Source organism: Halictus rubicundus, chromosome 10 (assembly GCF_050948215.1).
Source record: "Halictus rubicundus isolate RS-2024b chromosome 10, iyHalRubi1_principal, whole genome shotgun sequence".
Classification (NCBI taxonomy): domain Eukaryota; kingdom Metazoa; phylum Arthropoda; class Insecta; order Hymenoptera; family Halictidae; genus Halictus; species Halictus rubicundus.
The window spans coordinates 12,376,750-12,395,417 of record NC_135158.1 but is presented as its reverse complement, the minus strand read 5'-3'; the positions used below and the strand labels follow the sequence as shown (position 1 = coordinate 12,395,417).

Here is an 18,668-nt window from a genome sequence, read left to right as displayed (position 1 = left end):
ACCGACATCGTTAATAACAATTAGATTTCCTGCGCCCCCTACTCTGAGGAACGATAAATATTGCAACTGGATCCATGTCAACTATTTCACAATGTAATCGCAAATTATAAATAAGCAGCTATTAGCTCGATATTATCCACTATTCGTAAGATACTATAATTGACAAGTTATCTTGCAAATTGTGAACAATAACGATTGCCCAGGTCTCATCACGAGGAGGTTACTGGACAAGATCTAACGACTGTGAATTTGTCATTAGAATTTCATTATGCAATATTTTTATTCCTATATCTGTTCCGACAGATCAGATGATTATTTTTATGTATCCATTCTTAAAATTTCGCAAGCCAAATAAACAATGCATTTATTTATTTATTCCATCTCAATATTACACAGAGCAATGGTTCTCCGAAACAATACCGTATAAAAAATATTAAATTACAAAGTACATCGCAACTATAGTCCCCTACAAAATATCAGAAAAAATTTAGGCTCTAGCACTCAAGATCATATCCCTCAACCAGTACAGCACATCCGTAACAATCTCCACGCGTTTATTCACTTTCTCATCGACATTTCTCTCGTACCTATCCTTATCATGCTTCCTATGCTTCTGTCTACGATATCTACCATTAACGTCATCACTGCGCTCATAAGAATCATCCACCCCCATCCCTTCCGATTTCCCATTTTCCGCTACCCCGTGAACAGCTAACAAACTTCGCAAATTCGCGTTGCCGGAGTCTCTATTTCCAAAATTCGTGGCCCCGTTTTTCTCGCGGTCGTCGGTCTTCTTGTCGAATTTCCACGGAGCTTGCAGTTTCTGCAAGTTCAGAGACAGATTGTACCTCCTCGCGAAAGTTTCCACGGGCATCGAGATCTGCAAGCTGTCGTCAGCTGAACCGGGATGATCCGAATCTACCGAACCAGCCGAAATCGATGCACGTTTCGAGATATTCTTCTTTCCCACGGCCTCCTCTTCATCACTCGGCTCTCTCCTCACCTTGCGGAGAACGTTGCCTTCTGCGGGCACGCAGCAGGGGCAATCCTCGTTCAGCAGGTGCTCGCACACCTTCCTGGAGATTGATAGCGCGTAGGAGCCGTCGCTCAGCCTCCTGATCTCCAAGGGCAACTTCACACCATCCCCTATGTAGAAGAGCTCGCAGTTCTGAAGACTGTCTATGTCGTCAGAGTAATTGTTCTTCTTCACGGATATTTTACCCATGTACGTGTAATCGGGCGTAGTTTCCTCGCTTCTTCGCATTCCTACTACCTCCTCTTTTCCTACCGTGAAGGGTGTTGTTGGGAGGACACTTTCTAGATCCTCTTCTGGGCCCGAAGATTTATCTGAATTTCTTCTGTCAGGAGAAATCTCACTTGGATTTTCAGTGACTGATTCTTGTTTCCTTTCTTCTAGGTTTTCTATACTTTGTCCTACCACTGGTGAACCTGTTTTTGGAGAAAGTTGCTGGGTTGCTGAAGAAGTGGATGATGGTCCAGGATATTTTATGATCCTGGGATCATTTGTGGCACCGACGAGATTGCTAGGAGACTCTGTCATGGATGAAACGATGGTAGGAACAGCATCATATTCAGGTAATTTGGGACCTGTAGGTATTTTCGATTTTTCTCTCATACCTTCTTCTTTCTGATCTAAGGAGGCTCCTTCCTGGTCAGCAAGGTCACCTGGCAGCTCCGTTTGTGCATCCTGCTGAGTATTTAAAGCAGATCCAATTTCCGAGTCTTTGTATCCATCTGTGACGCTTTCCAGAAGACCATCTTGGGTCGACGTTGACCCAGATTCGGTTACACCAGATACATTCCTAGCAATTTCCAACAATTCATTCATATCGATATCGTCAAGATCGTTCGCTTGGGTTTGTCCTGTATTTTCATCAGCTGTGGTGGTTTCTACGTCCTCCAGCCCCATCAGATTCAGTTCATTGTCGAGGATACTCTGGATCAAATCACTGCTCGAGTTCTGGAACGTGTTGTGGACGCTTTGGACGATCATGTTCTGGACAACAGGATGCTTAGCAGCCTGCAAGTAAGAACAGATTCAAATGCAATGAAAAGAATGAGTAGATTCAATTATTCAAACAAGAAATAAGTGTTTATGTAGCCTCTGTATCTTGCAATTGATACAATTTCTTTTTACATAACAATTCGCAGTCTATTGATTACACGTGGTCAAATCATTGTACACTTTCATATTTTGTCGTTTGCTTTTCAGAATTTGAACGTCGTTATGAAAATTATCTGAAACCTTGAACCACCAACGGATTACGGTAACTCACAAACAAGGTTTAAAACAAATTTCTAAATTAAATCCGTACCTCCAAACTAACCGCAGGATCGTTGAGCAGGCTCTTTACAGAAGCCCTCACCCTCTCGTCATCTCCAGAATTCTCATCCTCGTTCTTCAGCATCGGCTCTAGCGTGACGAAGCTAGAGACCCACTTTCCATTTTTAAACTGTCTTTCCTGCACAGTGTTTGGCGGCAGTTCCGTGTTCGCCGAGGGTGCAGCAGCCAATGAATGACGTAAATTATTCCTGATGACGCTGGTCGGCCATTCTCCATCGAACTTGCTCCTCGGCAAGCCGGTCATCGTCACCAGCATATTCTTCACCTTGTCCAGAACCGTGCGCTCCACCGGTGGCAACGACAAAATGCCCTTCAAGTTCGGAACGTCCACGATCTCCTTCAGTAAATCATCCCTGGCAGAACCTAACATATCCTGGCCCGTGTCGCCGTCGTTCTCAGCCGCGAAGTTATTAATTACCGTCTTAATCGACTTCTCCAGCAGCGAATTGTCACAGAAGGGCAACGCTTGCTTCGGAATTCCTGCAGGATTGCCCGCTCCAACAGTCTCCCTCCCATTTACTAAATCCTCGTTACCCCTTGAAGAAGGAGTAACATCGGCGTTCATTGAAGAACCATTACCTAGACCTTCCTGGTCTTTAGCGTCTCCAATCCTCGCATCAACCTTGTCCAAATTCAAATCGTCCTGATCGATGTTTAATGGGTCCTCTGAGTAATCTGTGAAAAATCCTTCGGGTGTGACGCTGTGATTGATATCTCCGGTGTCCGACATTAACGCTGGATCGGCCGAGGAAGACTCGGGGCCATCGTTAAGCTCCTCGTTGGCCATTGGTACTTGTGGATTTATGTTTAGAGCGTCGGTCGAATCATTCAGAGGATCAGAATTTACTGGATTCTTGTTCAGAGCATCAATTGAAGGCTCCTGGGGCCAAGGATTGCTCTTACCTAGCGCAACATTGCCATCGTTTGCTGAATTATCTTTCGAAGGATCAGAGTTTCCTGGATTCTTGTTCACAGCATCGATCAAGGGCTCTTCCCGAGGCAAAGGGTTGCCCTGTCCTAGCTTATCATTTTCCTTGCTTGCTTGCATTTTTCCTGGATCCTCCTCCAGGTCTTCTGTCGAGGTCTCTTCCTGTGGCAAAGGATTGCTCTGTCCTAGCGTAGCATTGTCTCTGCTCACTGAATCATTTTTATTTAGGTCATCAATCGAAGGCAGCGAAGGATTACTGTTCCCTAGCACAATATTTTTGTTACCTGCTAAATCATCCTCCGAAGGATCCTCAGTAGAACCATCCAAAGAACTCTCCAAGTCAGTCGTCTCTTCTACGGATCCACTGGTAGTGTATAATCCATATCCATCATCCCCTAAGTGTCCACCATAAACCTCCGTTGTAGAATGTATCTCCTCTTCAACGTTCGAGTAATCCTTCGTCCCACTTCCGGTTCTGGGATCATTACTTGGCTCAGCAGCTCCCACAAGATTACTATTATCTTTCGCTACGTTTCCTGTGTTCTTAGGAGAATTTTTCACAGACTGCAAATTATAGTTAGCGTCTTCAGCCGGCTTTCTTTGTCCACTCGGTTCTCCGTTGGCCTTGGCGGGTTTCGATGACACTGCGGGAATTCTTGGTCGATTAGCAGAATTGTTGGGGGGACACCGTTGCCCAACACTCTGTTGATTACGAGTCCCAGGCGTTTGTTGCCCAACTATCGAATCATGTTTATCAGCGATCGAACTGGACGGCACGTTGATTCCCGTTGGACTTTGGCCTTGACTCGGTAGCAGCGACGAAGGATCGACGTGATAGAGGTAGGGTGGGTAGAGAAGGAGGTTTTGCAAAGTCGGATTCACATTCTCCGGAAGCAGGTTCGGTAAATGTCCATGAAGACCGTCGGACAAGTATGGCTGATGCAAGTACAGAGGTCTTTGCTGCAGTCTACTCTCGCTAGGGAGCAACTTCCTGTTATTCCTGTTATTTTTCTCCTGGCAGTAGCAAACGTAGTCGTCGTCTTCAACTATCCTGGTTCTGCCTAGAGAGCGTTTCAGGGTCGCGCCTAAGTTGTATCCCTTCTTCTTCAGCTTCTCTCGCAAGCTTCTGATCAGAGCGAATCGATGATCCTCTGCTGGATCCGGGTTTAATGCCGAGTTTGGAGTCTTCAGAGAGAGCAATTCGGGTCGCGGATCTTTTTGAAGCAAGGATTTACAACGCTTTGTTTTCTGGTTCCTGCGGGACGAGCAGTCTGGATCTTCGCTTCTGCGAATCCTTGTTTCATCGTTTGGTGATGGGAAGGTTGCCGGGTCGCTTTTGGGGGTGTGATTCTCTGTGGAAGACTCTGGGACTATAGCAGAGTCGATGGGGTCTGGCTTGATACTGCGAAGAGAGAATGGTTATAGTCGTTTGTTGTAAAGAAATTCGTGAAATGTAAAATTTTAAATTTCTGCACAGATTAACCGCGATCTTGAGAAGCGAACGTCACAGAGGGAAGATTGCAAAGCTGCATATCTGAGAACTGGGCCAGAAGACGATCAAGGGCTCGGTGGTAGTAAGTAATGTCTCACGAGGAAGAAGAAGAGAAAATAATGAGATTTCATTTTCAATCGAGCCCGGCCGAGGCCCGGTCGATTCGCGTACGCGAACGTTGGACGAGCATACGCGAGATTCCTTTGCTCATGAATGCGAAATGTTTTTTTCCCGCCGGCGGCGATCGCGTGGGCTGAGTTTTCGAGAATGTAATTGAAGACGGCTGACGCGGAACACGGTTGCGCCAGACTTTCGCCTTCGCCTACTCTTCTTTTCTTCGCGACGGACGACTAACATACTTTCCGCGTCTGCAATCCAGCGGACTGGCCCCGTAATCCGAAAATCGTCCGAGAGGGAAGCTCGTTTGAAAAATTGAAAGAATGTTCCGATGTACTCGACGGGAAGCCAGATAAATGGCACCGGATAAGGAGAATTTATGGCCGAGTGCTGGAACGTGCGACCCCCACACATACACACGCACGCCCTCAAAGTATAGAGCCTCGAGGAAATTTGTTGAATTGTCCCTTGTAAATATGATGGTCGCGTCCGAGAACGGGCGAGCGTATGGCTCGTCGTTACTCGGCCTCCGAGGAACCTAATCTCGCATCTTTATGGCTCGACTCGCTTTCAACCCTTAAGTGGACTCTATTTTTGATGTAGAGCTAATTTATTTAACACTTTGGTTTCATTCCGCAATTTTTCTGTCATCTGTTCTTTGTTTTGGAATGTTTAAGACCTCCCATGAAAGAGAACGACTCTGTTAGCATAATATCGATGCTTATCGGACGGGCGAATGAAAATCAATTTCCCTCTGCACCATTAGGAACATAATGAGTCGATAAAAGAATGCCGAAATTTCGATGAAGTTGAAATGAATATTAGTTAACACTCAAATTTTCCCAAGATATTTAGTATCACCGTACTCAACAAACTATCAAAATTTTCTTTAAAAAAGAAACCATGTACTTCTTTATTCAATATTCAATTAGCCGAGCTCCTCTCCGGAATAAAAATGAAACCAACCGATTTGCATAATTGTGCCCCCGAATATTAATTGCAACAATTACCTTGCACTCGCTGCTGCATTTTCGTCGTTCCTTCCAATACTCTTGCAGCTGCTGGTCGCGATGAGCGCCAGGAAGATCGAGCAAATGATCACAGACCGATCCATAACGATCACGAACATCACTCGCATGGCTCGCAGCGCGATTAGTTTCCCTCGTTCAGCATGAATCGATCAGAATTGTCCACTTCGAAGCGAACTGTATCGAGATCGATCGACGACTGTGCGATCCGAGGCTCGTCGCATATATTCGACAGATTTGCATGCATGTTTTATTGTTTTGATGTTCCTCCGATTGTGAAATCCTCGTTGTCAGGTGTCGATCGTGTCGCAATAAAAATTATCTTGTAACAATGCACGTGCATTATCTGGTGTTATACATTCCGATATGTAGGACACGAAACATGGACCCGCGTAATAATTCTTAATCTCTGCCTAATTAAACTGCATTCAGCAGATTTGATATACCGACTGCGTGCTTCTATACGTTGTATAGCGTTCGATAAATCTGCGTTTGGGAGAGGATTGGCTTTCGTATCGTACTCATTTTTTAAAAGTTGATCTTCGTTTTATTTCACGGTTACAAAAGTACACAAATTAAAAAATGGTCGTATCATTCTTTATAAAATGTTGGCGTATAAATAGTGATAAGTAGCAACCTAGATCGAAACAAACTCGCATTAATTTTTCGTTTCTGAATATTTCCTGTTCGAATTAGACGTACAAATTAATTCGTGGCCCTCACAATTAATTAGTTCTAACTTTATTTGAAATCGAAGACTATGTTCCAAGCTATCTGCACTAATTGGAACATATTCTAAGAAAGTTCTATTCAAATCTTCCATGACTATTTCGATCTCTGGTGGCAACTTAACGATTATGTAGAGTAGACAGTAATTAATAGACTGCGGATTTTATGCAATCGTGACAAAAATGGGATCAAATTCAATACAGTATTATTTCCAGCTCATGATAACAGACAAATTATTATAACAGGAAATAATTGCCTATGTAGCTCCTGTATCTTGAAACGAATGCAGACAATTTTTATCTTCCATAAAGATCCGCAGTTTAGTAATTAATATTAAATAAATTATCCCCGTAGAGCGTGCGTGATCCCAGCAAGCATCATAAAGAACTTCTTCGCGTTCGTGATGGCAGAACGAAAAGCATGGCAAGTGATACCGGTCGATTGTTCGTCGACCTGTAGATCCTCGGCGCTCGTCGCCTCGTCGAATCTATCCTCTAAATCGTTTATCAATTGCTCCACAGTGCCAGTTAGGTTCTCAGCTTTTCGCAAACTGTCGACCACGACGTTCTCCACCTTAGGTATGCTGTTCTCGATGAGCGACGGCAGATCCTCTTTGCCACCTTTCCTCAGATTCTTCTTCAATGTCAGATAATCGAACAGGCTACCTGCTGCAGAATACTTTTTTGGTGGCTTCTTCTTGGCTATCATAGCTTCGATTTCGTCTGCCTCATTATGAGCTGGAGGCTCTGTCGTCGAGGCTTCTAGATGCTGCACCTGGAAAAGTAAAATTAAAATTATCACAACAATGATTATCACAACAGTGATTTGACTGCGGATCTTTGTACAAAATAAAAATGTTCTACTGTAATTGTAAGCATCACAATTGTTTTCAGTTATAATACAATGAATCTCGTGATGTTTTGCATTGCATGCAGTCATTTTTGTCATAAATGCATGCAATCCGCAGTCTAATGATTATCGGCTAATTTTCTCACCTCTTTATTTTCTTGTTCTAGATCCACCGTCTCTCTTCTCAGTCTAGTCAATTTTCTCGACCAAGGCAGCACCGTGATCAGTCCACGCAGATCAGGAAGCAACATCTGCTGCAAATCCACCCTCTCACCGCTCTCTTCCTCCACGCTGTCATAATATTCTTCATTTGAATGACCTTCCTCCTGCACAGTACGATCCTCAGCAAGCTCTACAGAATTCTTCACACCGTTAGAATCATCTTCCGAAATCTGACTCAATATAGAGGGATCAAGAAAATCAACGAGTTCCGTTCTTCTCCTGGAGCTCGATTCCTTGAAGATCTCTGCCGAATCATCTTCAGGACTGTCTTGTGAGCTCTCCTTGAGGCTCACATAATTATCCCTGTCAGATTTCTTGATCTCCCGTGGCAGTTTTCTTGTCAAACGCGAATGGTCTTCGAAATAGTCACTCGTGTCTCTGCGAGTTCTGATATTCACCGACTCGGAGGAATCTTCCTGCTTTTCTTCGTGACCTTCCTTGGATACTTCAACCTCTCCTCCATCCTCTGAGCTCTCTGAACTCTGTCCAACTTTGTCCAGTGTAATTAACACAGTTGGTTTTTCCTTAATGGAACGCAAGGTGTTCTGGTTTCCCTTAGCATCATTCTCTTCAGACAAAATCTTAAACAGTTCGGCAGCAGACGGCAAATCAAGAGCTTTGACCAAAACATCCAACAATCCTCCAGTGCCCTGCTCTTCATCATAGACCTCCGAGGCCTCTGGGCTTTCAATTTTGCCTTCGCGTTTCCGGTGTGCGGTCTGACGAGCACGTTGAATTTTGTACTGAACCGGCTTCCATGATAGATCGTAATTCGCGAGTGTGGGTCTGCTAGGGTATCTGAGTTTCGATGGCGGTCTGTATAATTGCAGAGTGGGCTCTCCCCCTCTGTATTTCGAGGGATCGATCACGTATATCTCTCTGTTGCCTCTTAGTTCTTCCGAGTCCTCTTCCGAATCGTCGATTGTCTCGTCGGAGTCGTCTAGGATCTCCAGACTGTCCAGTTGTGGTCCGTATCTTTCGAGATCGTAGGGATCTTCGCTGCTGGCCAAGTATGGGTATGGCAGCATCTGCGGAAATTGGTGGTTGAGTGTCCAAGTTAGTGTTTATTGTGGAAACTACATTTTGTTTAGCTTTATATTCTTAAAATTGCTAATAAAATTGTCTGTGTAGTAGAGGGTTGAATTTAATGTCTACTCAATATTTTACTAAATTTTTCTGTCCAACAATTCTACCAATGAATCTAGATCAAATCAAAGATCAATTACCTGCATACTCATCTCTTCCTCCGCCACTTCTTCAGGAAAATAGAAAAATCGTGGATCCTCCAAGCTCTCGACCAAAGCGTAATAAGGCAGACCATTCCTGCTACTATCACCGCAACGTCGTCCCCTAATACCGTTCTGTAACACATTCTCCAGCCTAATAATGCTCTCCTGCATCTCTCGAGGATTAGAATGCTCCAGGATCCCGGAATCTCGGAAGAGACGACGATCCCTCGGCCTCACGAGTCTTTCGCGAACCTTGCGAGGCTTCACGACCTCCGTCGCAGATAAATCCTCCTTATCATCCTCTTTTTCACTTGATCCTTCCTCCCTGTTTGCCTCGTTCATCATCGTATACTTTAATTGATCACGATCCATCGCGTCTCTTAAATCGTCTGCACTCTTGACCGTCTGCCAAGCTTCTCTCCTGTTGATTTGCCGCTCCTCTTCGTCATCCTCTTCAGGACTCTCCTTCTGGAATTGCTTCTGTAATTTTTGTCGATTTTCTATCAATTTATTCTTCAGCTTTTCTGTTCGATCCAGCTTCTGAGGTGCACGAAGCTTCGCGGCAGAGCCTACTCTGTCAGATTCCATTTTCCTTCTTTTCCTCTCGTCTGCAGCCTTCTTCAAGGTCAACCTAGTTCTCGCTCGCTCCATCACGCGTTCATTCCTTGGCAAAATCCTCATCGTCCTCTTTCGATCGCTAATGGGATTCCTTAGTCTCGTTTTAATCGGCCTGAGAGGCCTCGGCCAACCAATCTTAACATTTTCGGGTCCTTCAGCATTCGCAGCTGCCTCCATGTCAGCCTGTCTCTTCGAGCCTCCTCTGGCCACCTTGTTCTCTTCGTGATCCTCTTCGGGACTCTCCGTGATATCTTCTTCGTATAAGGCCACCGGATCCAACGTCGCGTCGATAATCTCCGTCCCAGAGGTTTCTTCATCCTCTGTGGCCTTCTCAACGGTGTGGGATGAAAAATCCTCCTCATGGTTCGCAGCACTGCCCTGATGATCCTCGCGATTATGAACCTTTTCCTCCTTTTCTTCAGTCTTCTCTTCTTCCAGAAAAAATTGCTGCCCCTCCCTTCGAACTGGTTTTGATAACTCCAAATTGTCTGTTTCAGGACTCAACACCATTGAGGAGTCTGTCGTCACTATATCGTCGACCTGGAGGACTTCTGGATGATCTCGAGACTCAGTTTGACCATCCAAAGAGGCACTAATGTGAGGCACTTGGCTCACAACAGCTTCAGGTTCACTCAAACCATCCTGAATTATCAAATCCTGCGATCCGGCATCTCTCTGCATCTTCAAGCTTAAAGGCTCCGTTTGCAAGACCGCCATAGGCTCATCCTTCAGCTCAGAGAACACCTCCACCTCCTCAGGAACAGCCTCAGCGTCGCTGGCAAGTGCATCTTGTTCCGAAATGATCTCCACGTTACCTCCAGCCTCATCAGAATTAACAACATCTCTCTTTTCTCTGCAGGTACACGAATCAGAGTCTCTGATGACTCTGCAGTTGCAGTCCTTGGAATTGGCATCGTCCTCCTTGATCATCTCTTGATCTAGAATCGACATCTCTTGACCTAGCGCCATCCCCTTTCTCTTTAATCTTCTGACTCCTCGATCTTCACTGTCCAAGAAAAATTCAGCAGGCTCGTAGTCCAAGGTTCTCTGTCTTCCATCAGCAAATTCTCTGGGGGTAGCTGATAACTGAGAACCTACAATTCTAGCATCTACATTACTATCTCTAGCATCAAAGTTCCTCGGTAGACTAGCCTCATAGTACCCAGTCAACCTGCTCAGACCATTCCTACCAGCTTGAACTCCCAAATCCTCATATCTCAACGCATCATCGCTCTTCCGAGGACCATAATCCGCATTCTCAATTTCCCAGATCTCCCCAGGGGTCACTTCATCCCTCCGCTCACTAGTATAGTACTCTCTAGGCTTGTAGAAATCATAGTCACCACCATCGTCCATCCAAGAGTCCTCGGGATCTTGAGAATTCACATCTCTGCCGATTTCACTCTCTCTGTCATTTCCATAGTTTTGATAGTCTCCAGTATTAAAAAATACATCACCCTGAGGGAACCCTTCTGCAGGATCAGTCGGAAAGAATCCATAAAAGGTGTTTTCCCCACTTTCGCTCGTCGGAGTAAAAATTCTAGGTCGAATCTCGTCTACAAAGTGCTCTTTCATCTTCTGACTGCTCCTGCGACCTTTGACACCCTGCCTGGATCGTCTTCCCAGGAAATCCGCTTCATCCATTAAGGACTCATCGAACAGTTCTCTTCTAGCCCTCTTCGTCCTTGGAATGCCAGTAGCGTCGAGCGCCAGGAAAGGAACGCGAGTCAGCAGGAGGCCCAGAGCTCTCAAAGCCTCTCTCGCACCTCCGTGAGACCTCGCGTGCTCCACTCTCGAGATCAAGAATCTAGACTTCTCCAGGATCTCGTGGATCACAAGTTTCACTGCTGATCTAGTCCTGCTCGAACTGGCCAGCTTTTGCAGGGTGAATAGTCGCTTCTTGTATTCTTGTAGCAGACTTTGCATGGTTGAGTCTGGGACCTCGGTCGTTGTTGGTCTCCGGGACCCGCTGAAGAGTCTTCTGGACAGTCTTCGCTCTCTGTCGTTCTTCGGCATCCTTTTGGACCTTTCAGAGAGTTCTTCATCTTCGATGGATCTGGTTACGTGTGTTTTTATCTGTTGGTTCTCGCCTGTGCTTTGGAGGCTGGGCTCTTGGCAAGATTTTACCTGGAAGTTGTCGAAGAAGGATCGTTGAATTGTTTAGGAAAAACAAATTGTAGGATTTTTATTTCGTTAAGGTTTTGAGAAGAAGTTCGTTTGGATACTTTGTTAAAAATTGTTGTAGAGTTATTGTTAAGAATTGTTTTTTTTTGCCAAAATCGAATGTCGAAATGTTTCAATTTTTCTGAATAGTGCAAGAGGGTTGAAAGAGGAGGTTCTACATACTTTGAAGTCGGGAAGAACCCAGAAACCGATGCTAGCCGAGGGCAAGCTGATTCCCAGTCCCTCTGGATTGCTCGAGATGATTGGTTTCATCTCGGGAACCTCGTCGTTTAACAGGGCCAGCGTTTCATTGTTCAGTAGAATGCTCCTGCAGGATCGATCCCGATGAAATTAAAAAGAAAATGAAGTAGATGGAAGAGCAAACGAAAATAGAATATCAAGTTCCGTATCCGAAGGGAGATTAGCCTAAATTGAACCCTCGTCTACGTAGAAGTACTACTAAAACGCTCGCACTATTATTAATGATGTCAATTAATTCTGAACTTTCCTTCAACTTAGCTGTGTATCTTAGGATCAGAATTTTCCATTTCATGTAATAACTTATAGGATGACTTATGGACACTTTCATGGAATATTTTATTATTTCACTCACTCAGAAAACATCCTATTCGTGGTGCCAAAGCCAGGTGATAGAAGATACTCGTGAAGAGTCGTGATTCGAGTATTTTTTAATCGAATCTCGACGTCTTCAGGATTGAAGTTGATTCCAAAAATCGTAATAGATCCAGGCTGGTATCTATCTGATGATTTCGTGCATTGACAGTAGAGATACACATGATTTTCCTGATCAGTGTCGATAGTTCCATCGAACACTTGACGGCCGACGAGAGTTTTGTGGAGCAAGGACACCCAGTAATCCTGAGACAGAGCAATCGTCATCGATTTTGCGATTTCGTGATTGTGTGATGTATTGTAGTGGACTTACTGGACTCGGCTGAGTCAGATCTTCAGGTTGCCTCATTATCACGTCTACTTTTGATCTTGCTGCGTTGCCTAATCGTCTAGCTGTGATCAGAGCGCCGAGGTACAGGCTCTTGTACTCTTCTGGTTTCGATTCGGCTTTTGGGAAAATTCAAATTTTAATTTATAAGACTAATATTTTCATACTTACACAACGTCTGATTAGGAAGCACAGTTAAAATTAGTATCTTACCAATCCACAATGGTCGATTTTCCATAAAACGACCTATGACCTGGTAAAGATCCTTTTTATCTTCCTCTAAATCATCTGGTTGTATTAGAACTCCGTCATTATCCGAAATGATAGAATCGAACTCCCTAGAGCAATTAGAATCGTTTAAAAAATCATAAACAAAATTTGATTACCAATAGAATAGAATAATTAAAAAATTTACGGGTGCCAAGTGACAGCTGATAGAGCATTCCCAGCACCATTGAAATAATCTTGAAGGTACTGTCTCTCCTTCCTAGTTTTATAAGCCACAATATCTGGCCCAACAATCATACTATTCGCGTATCTGGGAAAAGCGTTCAGAGTTTGTCTCAAATTCACCAACCGTTTCGCTAGATCTGCAGCTGTTGCATTGCATCTGATTTGGCATTCTGCAATATTTTGTTCTAGATAGCCTGCTTTCATTAAAATTTCACAATTTTAATTCTAAGAGTTTGCGTTACCGTATCCTAGCTGCCAGCTCGCGTTGAAACCCATCTGATCGCTGAAGGAAACGATCTCCTCAGCTTCCTCAAAATTCTTCTCTTGTTCGCTCGCAGCATTCTCAGCCGAAATACAAGCAATCACATCCAACCCTGCTTTTTCCGCCCACTGGTACGCCAACACCCAATCGGATTCTGCGATCACGAATTAGATATCTGGGTCTCGATCAAGTTACAAATTCCCATGAGCATCAGAGAAAAGAAAGAAGTCTCCCAGAATTTTCAGTCCTCGATTTTAAAATGATCCGGAGCAGTTTGCGAGGGTGGAAATAATTCTTGAAGTTAGGCAAATGAGAATAATATTGACCTTCTCAGTAATAGGAAATAGTTAACTTTTAGCACTCGACTGCCCTCTCTAATGGGATACCCCCAATCTAGACAACAATTAAATTTGGCTACACCTGAGTTACTCGACAAGACCCAGAATTTCAATTTCACAAATTTCTATGTTAATAAAGTTTCACAGCAAGCCCCATTTAAACGCGGTAATTATATCCGTGAAGGATAAACAAATAATTGGCTTTGAGACGTTAGTAGATGATCTGGGAAATGTCTGGTAGTACAAACAGTTAATAAACATCGCTTTTTTTCCTTGTGAAACAGTAACGATTCTTTTCCAGGAGAGATTACGAGCATTCGCAGTCTGTTGTCGCGGTAACAACGTTGCTATCTGTAACTCGCACAATAGGACGAAACATTTGTAAAGAGCTCGAGGAGCAGGAAAGTAAGAGCAAAGCGGGCGTGCAACACGAAACAATCGAAACAAAAAGCCAGATGAAAAATATAAATTAATTAGTACACGGACGAGGTAGTACGGAACGCTGAAGACAATGGCAGCTCGCAAGAACGACTCTCTGCGAATAAGCGTCGTTATTAGAAGCGACCTAGATAGACTTTAGCATGAATAAACGAGAAAAAATGCGAAACGGTGAATAGGTTTGAAAAAGAATTGAATAACGCGATGCGGTCTTTATCGCAGACTGTGAGACTGTTGATAGTCTTTTGCAAAAATTTTTAGAACCGTTTTTCCAAAAGAAATATTTTTCTTTTTCTAATTCTTTAAGGAATTAGACCGTTGAAGCAGGACGTTTGTTTAGGCAATGATGGCACCACCATTTTCTATAACAATAGAGTAAAAAAAGTAGTACTGTACTTTCCAAAGTCCATGTATCAGGACCATATAGAAAATATTTTATTCACTTATCAATTTTCTTAGAATGAATGCCCCCTAAGTAACAAATTAGATAGTTTGAAAAAGATGTCTGGTTGTACGGCTCTAATTCCGTTATTTTGCGAGGAAAATGAATAGAAAAAATACTGTAGTACTAGAGAAAGTTTTTCGATCCGTCCACGCGTTTCTTCAGAAAAAGATCGGGAAGGTAGCCATTATTTTGAGGTCTTGACGATCGAGACGTTCAAGTATGCAAAACGCGGACAGCGATAGCGTCGGCGAACAATTTCCGAGGCGGCTTCCGAAATGGGGAATCGGCCGGCCATTATGTCGGTTAATTAAAGCGATGTAACGATGTAACAGTGTAACTGCGGACAAAAGCGGCGCGGCACGCGTCTGCTCGCTGCGGAGTCGCATTAAAGCGGAAACGGGTCGGCTCCTCGACCAATTTCGCGGCCGATGCAGAAACGTGCGAATTAACCAGCGCATAATGGTTTACGCAAGAGTGTTCAAGAGCTGTCGGGGAAATGCGAGCTGCTAACGGTCCGTCATGAGAGACAGAATGGCAAGTTTCGTGCCGCGGTATCAGAATGTGGCTTGATAACGTCTTGATTATTCGCGTCAATTAGCTGCGACGCGACAAATCAGCTAAGAAAGCTGTTCGATTTATAAATGACTCGCTAATTTTGCGGTATCGAAGACCTTCGAGTCTTCCTGCCTGTGTTTTCGAATTTTTAATTACCCTTTACAGTATGAAGGAAAATATTATGCTTGCTGGATGCTATAAGATTATTATCATTATCATTCCCCGCACACAGGACATTGAAATTAGGTAGCCCATTTTGACGAACTAAATCAGTTAATCCTACAGAATAGAAAGTAGAGAAAATTGTTGAAACATTGTAGTATATGTTCTTTTACTGCAAAGCATCGATCAAGCGAGTTTTATTCTTGTTAGAGGTATTTGTTTCTTAATTGTCTAGGTTGACTGGGTTGTAGAAAATGTGTCTAGGGATTTGTTAGTGTTTGTTAGAAGGTATAGTATTTATTTGGTGAATTTCTTTTAACAAAGATTCAGAGAGTAGAGTGGATTTTTGTTACTCTTGTTCAGCAGACTTACCAGAGATCAAATGGTCACGATTGATATCGTTGTCTGGAGGATTTTCGCTGCCGGATTGGTAGAGAGTACCATGAGGTCCTCCAAGACGAACGTATGCTGGTGTCAGAGCATGAGCTAGACGTATGCTTCTTTCGAAGTCGCTGCTGTAATTGTAGAAACGAAATTCGAAACGACACGGATTGCAAATCGCGCAGAGAAAAATGACGTTAGTTCAGATCTTAGTCGTTGATTAAAAAGCAAACTACCGATCCAAATTAATCTCGAATGTTGTCAGACGATTTTGAAAAAGTTCCACTTTAAATCCTTTTGATCACTGATTTACGTTAAGTCCACTAAGGGGATCTCGAAGACGTTGATTTTAAGTATACGTAAAAGAGAATTGACAATTTTCCATAAAGATTTGATCCAGCTACGACTGCCATAAAATCGACAAAAGCTTCCACCGTGTCCAAGAATCGATACCAAATTAATTAAGCGTACAGATTAATATTGCACATACCTGAGAGCTGCACCACGCACCAGAACCGCAGGATCGATCGTCAGACTAAGAAACTTCTCGTCAGTCACAGCGACAGGTTTCTCAAGATCGATATCGATCGTCAATTCCTTGGTAGAGATCGATCGAATCGCGAAAATTTGCAAGAGAAGCCAAAGCAAAATACCGTGCTTGGAACGCGCCATTCTATCGTCTTTTTGTTTATCTCAAACGCAATCTGGTCGGTTATCGACTATTCCCATCTCACGATCGAGGGGACGATCGAAGCTCTAGATCTCGGATCCTGGATCGTATCGCGGGGAACGTTTTCCTCGCACTGAGGGACGCGATTATTGTGGAAAAATAAAATGCCCGGCACACGAACACCCACAGACATTTCGTGTCCTGGTTTCGACATTGCTAAATCGTTGCGTAAAGGATCGCGATTTGCACGCACAGCGAAACGATCTTCGATTCCGTTGACCTCGTGCCTTACAATATCGAATTACCAAGCAAGAAATCCAAGCTGAATTTCGTTCAATTACGTTATGCACTTTTCTATCGGACTGTGGTGGCTTCCATTTCTAATGCAGTTCGAGTTCCATTTTTATTCTGCCTCTCTGTACTGCAATTTACATTCATTTTATTTACATTCCACCCTAGACGCTCTCTATTTTTCTTCTTTTCCGGGAACAGGATACGAATTTTTAGACTGCGTTTAAATATTAATTAGGCTGAGGATCTTTATGCATTTTTGTCCACTGTTTCTCATACTGGCTCCCATTTTTAATGCAGCTTCGACTTTTATTTTTACCCTGCTCCCCTGTGCTACAATTTTTATCCATTCTGTTTAGGTTTTATTCTAGTCTTTCTATTTCTCTTTTTTGGTGGTCAGACAGGAATTTTTTTAGGATGAGGATCCTCGTGCATTTTTGGTACCTATAAATTTGTATAATATATAGAGGATGTGTCTACGTGCAGCACCAAGAATGAACATTATTTTCATTTTTGCCACAGAGACATTTATTCTATTCGATGAAATAAATTTTTGTCTAATTTTCACGAGATATTAGATAAAAATGGGAATCTGCATAAAGGTCCACAGTCCAATAAAAACAATAAAAAAAAAAAATATTAAAGTACATTGCTTATTCCTGAGAAATCGAGTGCTATTTCCTCTTTATCTAAATAAATGTTTTTGTAAAAAAATGGGGCCAGGATAAATAACGAGGCTGGGGGGTTTGGTAACACGATTGACTTTTATTACATTTTTTTCCATTTTTTAGAACTAAATAACATAAACGCATATTCTGGTTAATCCACTTCTTGTTTATTATTACTCGTAGTATTACTATCGGTATTAAGAGCTAATAACGACGAGGCGCGCCCCTAAAAATCCCTCCCTCGTGCATGTATTCGTTCGGTTTCAATTTTAATCGTTCGCGTATCGAGTTTTTGTTCGGTTCTTTCTGTTGTTGCTCTGTATTTTGAAAATTCTTTATTGTGTTCCTTCTCTCCCGCCGGTGAAAGCCGAAAAGAAACGCCGTGTAATCGTTCCGGGTACAATAATTAGGAAGAGGAAAGCTCGATTTATCCTTTTCTCTCTTTCGGTTCTTCTTTTGTTTTCCCTCTCGTTTTTCTGTTCCGTCCTTCCACTTCGCGATTTTCTGCGTCGAACGTCGATTTTCGCCTTTTATCCCGTCTTCGAGCGACGAACGCGTCGCGACCCTTTTCCTTCTCCCTTTGTCGAGAGAAAACCAGAAATCGCGAGACGCTCGAAAACGACCAACGTGCTCGTCGCTCGAACGATCCAGGAAAGGGACGAACGCGGGATCTAAAATTCTATGCATTTTTCACGCGCGACAAAGGCCCCGGACCAGAGACCGGCCACTGTTTTATTTAAACTATTACACACCAAGAACAGCATCCCATCCCACGCGACAGCGTCCCTTTTTCTTTCCACCCTTCACCCTCAACCCTTCGAGGAACTGGATTTTCTCAAATATTAAAAATATCTCCCTTAGAAAAGTGGATCTCGAACCTTAAAGCTAGGACAAAAATATCGGTCTTTGAGAACAATTGAATTTATTTTTTCTTTATTTTTCAAACGATTAAATTGTTTACGCAATTGCATGGCATAGATAGTTTTTCCTCGAAGCGATGAACGAGCAAGTTTCATTGGTTTTGTTGGGATTCTGTTCGTTTTGCTGTATAGATTGTACCGAGGTTTTTAAAAGGTGTAGCCCTTTAAGAATTAATTGAAAAAATTTTTTCCTTGTTTCCAATACCATCCCTTAGCAATGAATATATAATTTTTAGTGTCTCATTTGATGCTGCAAAATTTTTCTTCTTCAAAGGGTGCCACCCCTAACAATTACCAGACACTTTAATTCGTAGCCCTTACAATTGATCAAAATTATAACCTCGTTTTAAATTCAAAGTTACTAGATTCATCAGTTGGGATTAT

At 43.1% G+C, this 18,668-nt stretch overlaps 3 protein-coding genes across 5 annotated transcripts in view; all 3 read right to left on the bottom strand.

The window, feature by feature from the left end:
- Positions 1–344: 344 nt before the first annotated feature.
- On the bottom strand, positions 345–6,040 carry LOC143357640 (uncharacterized). Its single transcript, XM_076794161.1, has 3 exons — positions 5,913–6,040; positions 2,337–4,695; positions 345–2,041 (listed from the first exon to the last, which is right to left on the bottom strand). The coding sequence occupies exons 1-3, from the start codon at positions 6,038–6,040 to the stop codon at positions 488–490; spliced, it is 4,041 nt and encodes a 1,346-aa protein (XP_076650276.1). The 3' UTR covers positions 345–487.
- A 430-nt stretch (positions 6,041–6,470) lies between these two features.
- Positions 6,471–17,179, bottom strand: LOC143357639 (uncharacterized). Its single transcript, XM_076794159.1, has 11 exons — positions 16,226–17,179; positions 15,727–15,869; positions 13,397–13,570; positions 13,117–13,324; positions 12,915–13,039; positions 12,687–12,820; positions 12,354–12,619; positions 11,924–12,068; positions 8,957–11,704; positions 7,655–8,758; positions 6,471–7,433 (listed from the first exon to the last, which is right to left on the bottom strand). Exons 1-11 carry the CDS (start codon positions 16,405–16,407, stop codon positions 7,002–7,004), a joined length of 5,661 nt encoding a protein of 1,886 aa, XP_076650274.1. The 5' UTR covers positions 16,408–17,179; the 3' UTR covers positions 6,471–7,001.
- Positions 17,180–17,440: 261 nt separating this feature from the next.
- Cpx (synaptic transmission protein complexin) overlaps positions 17,441–18,668 on the bottom strand; it is a 362,562-nt gene continuing 361,334 nt past the window's right edge. For 2 of the 3 annotated variants that reach the window (XM_076794804.1, XM_076794805.1), the window contains one exon: positions 17,944–18,568. The gene's annotated coding sequence lies outside the window, so the exon portion shown is untranslated. Of the gene's footprint in view, positions 18,569–18,668 lie in introns of all 3 variants that reach the window. The other variant, XM_076794803.1, reaches the window with a different exon arrangement.

Coding starts and splice junctions, on each gene's coding strand:
- LOC143357640 (XM_076794161.1), bottom strand. CDS start 6,040: ATGCGAGTGATGTTCGTGATCGTTATGGATCGGTCTGTGATCATTTGC. Junction 4,696..5,912: donor AATGCAGCAGCGAGTGCAAG/GTAATTGTTGCA, acceptor CTCTCTTCGCAG/TATCAAGCCAGACCCCATCG. Junction 2,042..2,336: donor ATCCTGCGGTTAGTTTGGAG/GTACGGATTTAA, acceptor TCTTACTTGCAG/GCTGCTAAGCATCCTGTTGT.
- LOC143357639 (XM_076794159.1), bottom strand. CDS start 16,407: ATGGCGCGTTCCAAGCACGGTATTTTGCTTTGGCTTCTCTTGCAAATT. Junction 13,040..13,116: donor TCAGCTGTCACTTGGCACCC/GTAAATTTTTTA, acceptor TAATTGCTCTAG/GGAGTTCGATTCTATCATTT. Junction 12,069..12,353: donor ACGAATAGGATGTTTTCTGA/GTGAGTGAAATA, acceptor TCGATCCTGCAG/GAGCATTCTACTGAACAATG.